Source organism: Arachis hypogaea, chromosome 4, assembly GCF_003086295.3.
Source record: "Arachis hypogaea cultivar Tifrunner chromosome 4, arahy.Tifrunner.gnm2.J5K5, whole genome shotgun sequence".
Lineage (NCBI taxonomy): Eukaryota > Viridiplantae > Streptophyta > Magnoliopsida > Fabales > Fabaceae > Arachis > Arachis hypogaea.
The window spans coordinates 93831743-93842745 of record NC_092039.1 but is presented as its reverse complement, the minus strand read 5'-3'; the positions used below and the strand labels follow the sequence as shown (position 1 = coordinate 93842745).

Genomic DNA, 11003 nt, shown 5'->3' with positions numbered 1-11003 from the left:
CCCCACCCTTTCAAATTCAAACCATCTCCCTCCCAAACCCAACCCCTATTACAGGAATTCCCTCTCCACTCCACTCCTATATAAGCCCCTTATCACTCCTTCATTTTCACACATCATAACCACCAAAAACCCCCTTGGCCGAACCATTCACACACCTCCATCTCCTCCATCTCTTCTTCCTCTAATCCATTCTTTCTTCTTTTGCTCGAGGACGAGCAAACCTTTTAAGTTTGGTGTGGAAAAAAGCTTTGCTTTTTATTTTTTCATAACTATTAATGGCACCTAAGGCCGGAGAAACCTCTAGGAAGAGAAAAGAGAAGGCAGTTGCTTCCAACTTTGAGTCATGGGAGATGGAGAGGTTCATCTCAAAATTCCATCACTAGAAAGAGGATGGAGCAAACAAGAGAGCCCACTCATGGACCTCAATTAGAGCATGAGGAAGTCCCTCATCAAGAAATTCCTGAGATGCCTCAAGGGATGCATTTTCCTCCACACAACTATTGGGAGCAACTCAACACCTCTTTAGGAGAATTGAGTTCTAACATGGAGCAACTGAGGATGGAGCACCAAGAGTACTCCATTATCCTCCATGAAATCAGAGAGGACCAAAGAGCCATGAGTAGGGGTGGGCATGGTTTGGATTTTTAAAAATCCAAACTGGATCCACTTTAGAACCAGTTTTATGGTTTAGAAAACCAAACCAGAACTGGATTGAAGAGCAAAACTGGTTTTAAACCGGTTTGGAAAAACAAAAACCGGTTCTAAACTGGTTTTAAATTTTAAAACCGGTTTTATTTACAAACCGGTTTTAAATCCGGTTTTATTTGTAAACCGGTTTTAAATTCGGTTTTTTTTTAAATCCAAATCTAAAATCCGGTTTTTTTTATAAAATCCAGTTTTAAAACCAGATTTTTTAACTCAAAATCCAGTTTTAAAACCAGTTTTTAAAAATCCAATTTTAAAACCAATTTCTTCAACCAAAAATCCAATTTTAAAACTAGTTTTTAAAAATTCAATTTTTAAACCAGATATTTTTACAAAAAATCCACTTTTAAAATCAGTTTTTAGAAATTCAATTTTTAAACCATAATGTTTTTAAAAAGTAAAATTAATACTAAAGTCATTTTAAAGTGTATAGGTTCTTACAACTAGAATTTGGTTCTTTATAAATCTAATGACAATAGCTAATCTATATAACATTTAATCATTCTCAAGACATCAAAAGAATACCACCAAAATATCTCTCTAACAAAATATCAAAGATGCCAAGTTGCCAACAAAATCATCAAACCACAACCTTTGAGAAAAATATATCTGCAAATAACAAAATATACCTTTGTCATTTTTTAAAATAAATCTTTGAATGAAAGTATTAAACCAAATGAGAATATTAAGCATACCTAGTCATCATCAAGATTATCAATTGATGCCGCCATAGAACAAGCACCATCATTAGAGGAAAATATATCTACAAAGGAAATCAAATTAATTATCAAGTCTATATTCAACAACTTTTAATTGGTAACTAATACCTAAATTCTAAAATAGAAAGATAACAAAAACAAAAATAAAATAAAATGAGAAAAAATAAGAAACAAATTTTATACCTTGATCAACTTGTTGAAGAACTTCACCATCATCATCTAAAGCAGAGAAAAGATCTTCCTTAAGCCAATCTCCTGTGCAGACTAAGGCTTCTACCATTCTAGGTGTTAAAGAACTGCGGTATAGATCAAGGACTCTTCCTCCAGTACTAAATGCTGACTCCGAAGCTACCGTAGAAACAGGTATAGCCAATACCTCACGAGCCATATTTCCAAGAATTGGAAATCGGGTTGAGTTGACCTTCCACCAGTTTAGTATATCGAACTTATGGGAGTATGGCTCACATTCTTCTTGTAAATATCTATCAAGTTCAGATCTTGTATTTGTTCTGCGACCGGTTGCTTGCAGAAAAAAGCCCATGCCATGAAGATCGGTATTAATGTTGTTGGCTTGAACATCTTGCGTATCAGCTTCACTTGCTTCCTCAGAACTTTGGTATTGTTGATAAAGTAACTTTATGCACTTGGACAACTTTGACTTCAATTCGCCTCCTTTTTCTTCTCCAAAGAAGTAATCCAAGAAATAATTGACATACTCAATCTTTTGCATTGGATTAAGTACGATAGCAATCAATAACAACATATTCACTGAATCAGGATTGCCCCAATACTTCTCATACTTAACCCTCATCCTTTCTGCCATTGACATAGTACTAAAATCAACAGAATCACAAGAATGACGAATAAATCGTCCAATTGCAAATACTTCCTTCATATACATATCACTGGTAACATATAAGGTACCAGAAACACGTATAGTGGCATCACTGAACAGTCGCAAAAATGGTACAATGGACTCAGCATACTCCCAGTCTGAATCAGAAGGAACACCTTTCCCTTTTCCTCCATTCATCTCTCCTATATAGGCATTATCTTTCAAAGCAAGCAACTCAAATGCTTTGCGATGCTTCAAAGCTACCTCTAACATTTGATAAGTAGAGTTCCACCTAGTCTCAACATCCATGCAAGGCAAGCCTTTATATTGGATTTTTTCTAGTTCAACACACTTTTGAAACCTACTAGCTCTAGATGGAGAAGATCTAACATACTTTACTGCACTACGAATCCTCAAGACTGATTCATCAATCTCTTTCAACCCCTCTTTTACAATTAAGTTTATAATATGTGCACAACACCTCATATGAATAAATTCACCATTCAAAATAATGCTATTCCAAGAATTGTAACACCCTAACTACCAAAGTTCACGCTTCCGGCTGCGCTACTCTGATAGCTCGGACATTACGATGACTCTTATACTATTTATTACTAAAATATGAGCCTGTTTGAAACTTTAAACCGCAAATACCGTTCCCAAAAATACTTTCGTTCGATAACGTACATCCAAGGAAACCATACAACTTACAAAACTCATGAAGAGTACATCCATATATATACATACATATACAAATAATATTACAGACATTAACCAATACAATTCCTATCCCTCTTATAGAATATATCAAGATAAAGGCGAGGGTACAATAATTAATAAGCTAAATCAATACAGAACATCACAACAATAACTAAATAAATTCTTCGTAACTTCTGCGCCCATATCCTGAAAGGGGAAAAATGTAAGGGGTGAGAACATCATCCTCGAAAGGGTTCTCAGTAGAGGGTTTTTAGGAATTACTGTAATAGGATACATGAAGATAAACCGTACCAGTGATTATTAACCATCTTATGCCTCTTTTCAAAAACAACAGTTTACGATAAACGTAAAGTCAGAAATCTTTTCTGAAAGAGGAACCGTTCAATTCTCAAAACATCAAAGCATTTCAAAAAGGTTTATCTATACTGAACCAAAATAACCTTTCATATCTTATTCCAAACCAGAACCACAAAACCGAAATCAACCACCGGTCCATCTCATTCAACCACGGCCCTAGGCCCAAACAATTCAACCACAACCAATCCACCACAATCCAACATAGTTCCAGAAGCAAACACAAGTAGGAAGATACAAACACAAACAAACAGTTATTGCAAGTAGAACAATTAGCAATTAATCACATAGGCAAACCAAGTACAATATGCATACCCAAACAATGTCACATAGATGCATATGATGCATGCCTGTCCCTAGTGGCTGATGATATCATCTGTCGGTTATAGAGCCAACCCGACAAGTCCTGGTAGCTAACCATTGGACTGTCCCTCTGTCGCGCATCCCCAACTCGAGTTATACTCATCATAAACTTGATCATAAACATGATCCATATCCATCACCCTCACTGGTGAATATTTCGGGGGCGAGCTCATCCGGGACTTTCACAGTGCCCGGCCACACTTACGACATAGGGTCAACAGAGTATCAAGTCTCAACCTGGAGCACGTGGTGGCTAGCCACTGCTACTACCAGGGAAACCCTCAACTCCGATAGTGGAAGTGCAAACATCACAACTTATCAATATCTCAGCATAAATGCTTTCATTCTCAATCATGGATCAACATCCATCTCAGCCATCCGGCTCACGGTTCAATCCAGAACCAGCCAATATTAATAATCACACGCAGCCATTCCGGCTCACGGTTCAATCCAGAACCAGCCAATATTCATATCATTCAAAGCCATTCCGGCTCACAACAAAACAGCACTTCCACATTCAAAATCATCAAATTATGAAATCGGCATTTAAGCCATAAATCATTTTCTCAATTCATTTCACTTTAAAATCAAGTTTCAACTCTTTTCAGCCTTGGCTTTAGAAATCTCGTTTCTCAAATCATCTCAGGCTCATAAGCCAAATTTACTCAAAGTGAGTTCCCTTTTTAAAACAGAGCCACTCTCGGCATTTTCTTTCCAAACTTCCAAACCATGGCAAGTTAAGGATTATTTCAAAGCATTCAAAATCACCCATCCAACAATGGGATTTTATATCAAAAGTTTCTCGGCAGAGTCCCAAGTCTTTAGGGAAGGTCAACCTATATCAATTCCTTAAAATTCATTGAAACTCTTAAAATCATAGATTTCTCGGTTCAAGTAAATAAAACTGAATTTACTATAAAACCGGCCATACCAAATCACAAGTTACAACCCGGTCCAAAAATCAACTCATTTGAAACGAAACCGGTTCATTTGAATCAAACCACTTTCAAGTTTCTTTTTAGAACCCATTTTTCTAACTCTTCCAAAATGCCTCAAACTTGATTAATCAATCAAAAGTCTAGTTTCCTTTGAAATCACTAAAAACTCCTTTTTATTTTAAAATCGATATTGGAGCATCATTCTTTCCTTCAGTGATTCAAACGGTAAAAATAGTTCAGTTCTAAATAAGCCGAACTCAACGTATAAGGTTCATCAAATAAATTAAACTTGAAAACATAAATATCCTTTTAGTAAATCAAATCATACAATTTCTCAATTCCAACCCTTTTAAATAACCTTACAAACAATTGTAGGATTTTGTAGAAATTTCGGCAGCACCTCCCCTAAAACTTGGACTTTTGCCACCCGGTTCGGGTCCCAACTAAACCATTTCTCATTCCTTTTCAACAGTTCAAAACCAGAAATCAATTTAAAGCAAGCTAAATCCAACAACCGCCTCAGTGGCGTATCTCAAGGATACCATTTCAAAATCAACTCAATATCAATCGATATAACTCATTTCCAAAGCTTTAAAGATACGGTTCAATAACAAATCATTTGTCCAAAACCAAATCAATTAAAATAAACCAGGCTGAATTCAAAAGTGCATTCGACTTTTCACATCATTGAAACAATTGACTCAATTCAAACCAATCCTCAACGGTTTAAACTCAGATTTCAAATCTTTAAAGAATCAACTTCAAAACGTTATATTTCACAAAGCCACACAACAACTCAGCCAAACCAACTTCCATAATCATTCAAGTCAATTAAATAATACATAAGGCAGATACAATCACCAAATACACAATATCTCACATCAGTATCCATATGTAATAATTCCAATACATAAAACATAGTTTTTGGAAAGCGCCCCTACCTCAAAATGCAAATTTCATAACCCAAACGCTTCACCGAGTCCTTTTCGCCTCCACCCAAAATCAAAGGCAGCTTCAAAGCACAGCCCACACATTTTTGCAGCAGCATAAACAGCTCTAATTTACAATAAGCAACCTCGGTTACTAAACCCTAAGAACATTTATTTCGTAAATGCATTAATACACGTACAGAACAATAACGCGAGGATTTCCGAAACATAAATACCTACTCGGATAACAAAACGAGGCGGCTACAACTCCAAGCACAGAATACAAGCACGAATCCACAACCCTATGATGGACAACACCGCAATGCCTCAGCATAAGCTTACAGAGCAGCGACAAAAGGCCTTTCGACTCAGAATTTCTTACCAAAACAGAGGACTCGGTGGCTGTTTCCGGTGACAGAGGCGACGAAGGCCAGGTGCGGCGACCCCCAGTGGCTCTTTCTCCCTCTACGCGACTCAAATGACCGCTGCAGCAACAAGTCGTGACTATGGTATTCTCAGAATTCAAAAGAAATAGAATCCATTAACAAGACCTTACCAACAGTGTTCTTCCGGCGACGAAAATGGCGTTCCCCGGCAGCCAGGCAAGGCGGCACAGTTCCAGACAGCGGAAGTGATAGGGAGCACTGTGGGTATAGCAAACAGCAGCGGTGGCTCCCCAGCTTGCCCTCTGTTCGCGTTCTCTCTCTCGCTCAGACCAGATCGGCAGCGGTTGGGCTCACCAGCAACGACGGCGAGGCCACGCTTCTCCTCGCGACGGCGTCCTCCATCAATGGCGTCAGGGCTCGACAGCAATGCCGGCGACGTGAAAAGGGCTCCGACGTGGTGGCTGGACCTTAGCTCGGCCTCAAATCCGCTCTCTCCTTCGTGCGTCTCTCCTTCCCGCGCGGTCTCCTCGGCGCTGGTGCAGACGGCGACGCAACGCGATGGCTATCCTGGGCGGCGCAGCGGCGACTAGGGACTGGATGCGACTCCAGTGGTGACGGCGAGGCAGAACGGAGACCAGCAGTGGCTACCCCGTCTCGCGTGCCCTGGCTCGCGCTCTTCCTCTCTTCGTGAAGCGGCGGCAATGGTGGCTCCTTACCGGCGCCGTTCCTCCCGTCTCCCCTCTCCTTCTTCCCGTTTCCTCCTAACCCTTTTCTTTCTTTTGCTTCATTTTACAGCCGTTGCTGCATTTTGGTTTGGGAAAGGGAAGGCGTTTGTTTGCTGCTGGGTTGGGTGAGAAAAACCGGGTCGGGTAACGGGTCGTTGGGTTAGGGTTTCATTTTCAAAAATTAGGGTTAAGGGTAATTTGGTAATTTCAATTAAAATTAGGAATAATATAATAATTGAAATCCAATTTAAATCCAACACTATTTGTATATAGAAAAATACTATTTACTCATCAATTTCACAAATTATTTTCAATAAAATGCCCAAATCCAAAAATTAGAAATAATATACTTAATTTCTTCATTTTCCAAAATAGCAGTAATAATATTTAAAATATTACTTATCTAATCCAAATCATATAAAATCTTTATTATTTCATAACTATCAACTTTATAATTCAAATATAGAAAATAATCCAATAATTATAAAATTAGATAATAATCATAACTCATCTCAAATTCAATAAATCAAAACTTGCCTTAATTATCTTTAATAAAATAATTTCTAAAATTAAGGCTGTAAATAACTATATGATTTGGGACTTACTCAAAAAGACTTTTCAAAGGTTTTGGGTCTTACATTCTACCCACCTTATAAAAATTTTCGCCCTCGAAAATTGATACAAAATGAAAGAAATTCCATAACAGTTCACCCTTGAACACATTCAAGGAAGAAGCAAAAATATCTCAAAATATAATCATATATACGATTTTCAAATACTTTGATTGTCATGAGCTTAAGGATGTAAAGGTAGGAGTGTGATTGCAAAGCAAACGTTACAAGGTAGGCTCAATGCAAAAGTTAGCATGGGTCAATCATGTGATAGAAGGGCAAAGCATCAAAGGCTATAAAACAGGATAGAGTTAAAACGACGTGCTTAACCTCCACACACTAATCTCATATCAACCTCAAAGTTTCAACTTTCCAACTTCATCAAGCACTTTACAAACCCCAATTTCGATCATTAGCCTGACAACCACAGATCCGTTCGCAAGGAACAAAACGCCCACAAATCATACGTTGCACACCTACCGCTTCAACTTCTGTATACACATCACGTCTTAAAGAACTAACGTATCGCGTTACTACGTCTACAAGTCGCACGTGATATCAAAACAATTCTCGAGTCTACTCAGAAGGATACAAGATTCTAGCAAGGAGAAATGATATCAAGGATAGTACTCATAGATTAGAAAGAATATATCCAGTTCCAGATAAACAAGGATGCTCAAGTAATGAAGTTTGCTAGAAATAAATCAATTGACAACTTCAAAGATAACCCTTGGATCAAAGAAGTTCAATAGGATCAACAAGAAAACCAGCGCATCAGTTTGAAACAAACTCAAACTGAGTCGATGAAATATGAGGTTTACAGAAGATAATATTTCAAACCTAAGACAAAGATCACAGAACTCAAGAGCACGATTACAAATATTTTTGAATACATTGTTTTTAAAAGAATCGAAAACTTGCAAGAAAGTCGCCTCGCAGTTTAAAAGAAGGTTAAGCAATAAACATCCTTCAAAAGAGTAACAAAAACGTAAACGTGGCTTTGCTTTAATACAATTTCATGTTGAAACAGATCATGTAGAATTTTAAAACAAACTGTACACAGATTTTGGCTAAGAGCAAAAGTATTTCCTCAACTATTTTGGAAGATAGTTAGGTGTACAATCTTAATCAAAAGCGATCATAAAACTCGGAAGAGAAATCAAATGCTCGTTCAAAAATCCTCAAAATACATATTCAAACAAGCGTGTATAACATTTATAGCGAGAACAAAAGAGGAGGTTAAACTCTTTTTAGAAAAGAAATCCCGAGGTAAAAATTTTGCTTACAATCTGGTAAGGAAACAAGCGGTGTGTTACAAACAAACAGGTTTCCATTAAACAAGGGAACTTTTTAGAACCTCATTTAAAATAGCGCATGTCAATTTTAAAACAATTTTGTCACAAATCGAACAATGGTTTTCAATCTCAATCAAGCAATAGAAAATAAATTCCATTTAGAACTTCTTCAAAGAGAATTCAAAACTTCTTTAAAAGGTTCAAAACAAGACTCCAAAAGTATACTTGAAATCACCATCTCAGAAGGATATTCAAGAAAATTATGATGTACTTAAAAAGAGTCAGGCCATGCAAGAGAGGGTTTTAAATCAAGGTAGTTCAAACAAGATTCACTAGTCGTGAAACATCCAACAAGCTTCCAATTGACCCAAAAGAAAAGTCGTAGGAAAAGACAACTCAATCATTAGTAATTTCTCAAGAATAAATCTTTAACTAAAAACTTTTGTAAAGATAATGAGAGGATATATAAATGATGCACTATTTGAAAACGAATCAAGCTAACTCACATAAGAATGAGATTCACGAGATTGGAAAAACCAAGATTAATGATAATTTCACAAGATGTAAGAAATTAGTTAAAAACAAAATCAAGTATGACATTGATAGAGATGATAGGTTTAACAAAGAATTTAGTCCATTCACAAGAAGAAAGCTATGAGTCCAACATTTTCAAAAGAACAACAGTGGCATAAACCATGTAGTATGCTAAATCAAACTCAATTCGAAATAAATTAAGTAAAGTTTATCAAATGAGACTCAACTGGGATAAAAGTGAAAAAAAAAAAAAAGCTTTCCTTTCCAAAATTTTGAAAAATATCCAAATACTTAATCAAATGAAGATGTGCATTGGAACTATAGTAAAATTACTAGAAAGTCAAATTGTAATTTAAGGTAAATGTAGTTCCGTAAACCAGTAAACGCACAGGCGATGTATTAGAAATAAATAATCATTAAACTGTATGAGAAATCTTTCAAGTTCCAAATGTGTAGATAAGTATATATCAAATCAACAACAACTTTTGTGAAAATCTCAAAATTAGCTGTAATAAATGTCAAATAAGAGGAAAACCGAATCAACAAATTCTTTAAGAATGAATTCGGAACCCGGAGTTAAAGTCATAGCACATTAAGACAAGTTCAAGGCTATATCAAAGAATACTTGAATCAAGAAGAACTCAAACAGAGGAAGATAGATACAACAAGGATTTCAAACAAGCATATGCAATTGAGATCAAACAAGAATGCATATGAATAGAGAAATAGAGTGGAAACATCAAATTACTTTTCAAGGGAAGTAGCAAACAAGAACTTCAAGTTAGGCTATGAAAGAACAGGTCGACTCGAACAAAATCCAAAACACACAACTGAATAGCCTCGAGAAATAGTTTCCAACGTTCCCAAAACCCGTGATTCGCTTTGCTCAAAACTCGCATATTATCTATGATAACTCATTAGTGCTTTCATGTACATAACTCACTAGTATTAAGCCGGCCAAACTTAATATCAGAAATTATGCAACGGAAGACTAACAACGTTAATCAATAGATCGTCATGTGCATAAAGCTCTAATTCTCGTCATTCGACAAGACCTAATACATGACAAACGCTCAGAGTATGCAATTGAAGCATAGTCAGTCCATTCCTCAGGCTCTACAGGAAGAACTGCTCTGATACCATAATGTAACACCCTAACTACCAAAGTTCACGCTTCCGGCTGCGCTACTCTGATAGCTCGGACATTACGACGACTCTTATACTATTTATTACTAAAATATGAGCCTGTTTGAAACTTTAAACCGCAAATACCGTTCCCAAAAATACTTTCGTTCGATAACGTACATCCAAGGAAACCATACAACTTACAAAACTCATGAAGAGTACATCCATATATATACATACATATACAAATAATATTACAGACATTAACCAATACAATTCCTATCCCTCTTATAGAATATATCAAGATAAAGGCGAGGGTACAATAATTAATAAGCTAAATCAATACAGAACATCACAACAATAACTAAATAAATTCTTCGTAACTTCTGCGCCCATATCCTGAAAGGGGAAAAATGTAAAGGGTGAGAACATCATCCTCGAAAGGGTTCTCAGTAGAGGGTTTTTAGGAATTACTGTAATAGGATACATGAAGATAAACCGTACCAGTGATTATTAACCATCTTATGCCTCTTTTCAAAAACAACAGTTTACGATAAACGTAAAGTCAGAAATCTTTTCTGAAAGAGGAACCGTTCAATTCTCAAAACATCAAAGCATTTCAAAAAGGTTTATCTATACTGAACCAAAATAACCTTTCATATCTTATTCCAAACCAGAACCACAAAACCGAAATCAACCACCGGTCCATCTCATTCAACCACGGCCCTAGGCCCAAACAATTCAACCACAACCAATCCACCACA

General features: G+C 36.6%; 1 protein-coding gene across 3 annotated transcripts; it reads right to left on the bottom strand.

Annotated features, from left to right (window-relative positions):
* Positions 1–252: 252 nt before the first annotated feature.
* Positions 253–6781, bottom strand: LOC112795040 (zinc finger BED domain-containing protein RICESLEEPER 2-like). Of its 3 annotated transcripts, XM_072235715.1 has the most exons (7): positions 6120–6778; positions 5946–6048; positions 5804–5865; positions 5576–5690; positions 1608–3165; positions 1401–1468; positions 253–1314 (listed from the first exon to the last, which is right to left on the bottom strand). In XM_072235715.1, exons 5-6 carry the CDS (start codon positions 2743–2745, stop codon positions 1401–1403), a joined length of 1206 nt encoding a protein of 401 aa, XP_072091816.1. In that variant the 5' UTR covers positions 2746–3165; positions 5576–5690; positions 5804–5865; positions 5946–6048; positions 6120–6778; the 3' UTR covers positions 253–1314. The 3 variants fall into 3 exon arrangements, with proteins under 3 accessions (XP_072091816.1, XP_072091817.1, XP_072091818.1); XM_072235716.1 differs by having other exon boundaries at positions 1140–1468; positions 5800–5865; positions 6120–6781; XM_072235717.1 differs by having other exon boundaries at positions 1140–1468; positions 5576–5724; positions 6120–6781.
* Between the last annotated feature and the right edge of the window lie 4222 nt (positions 6782–11003).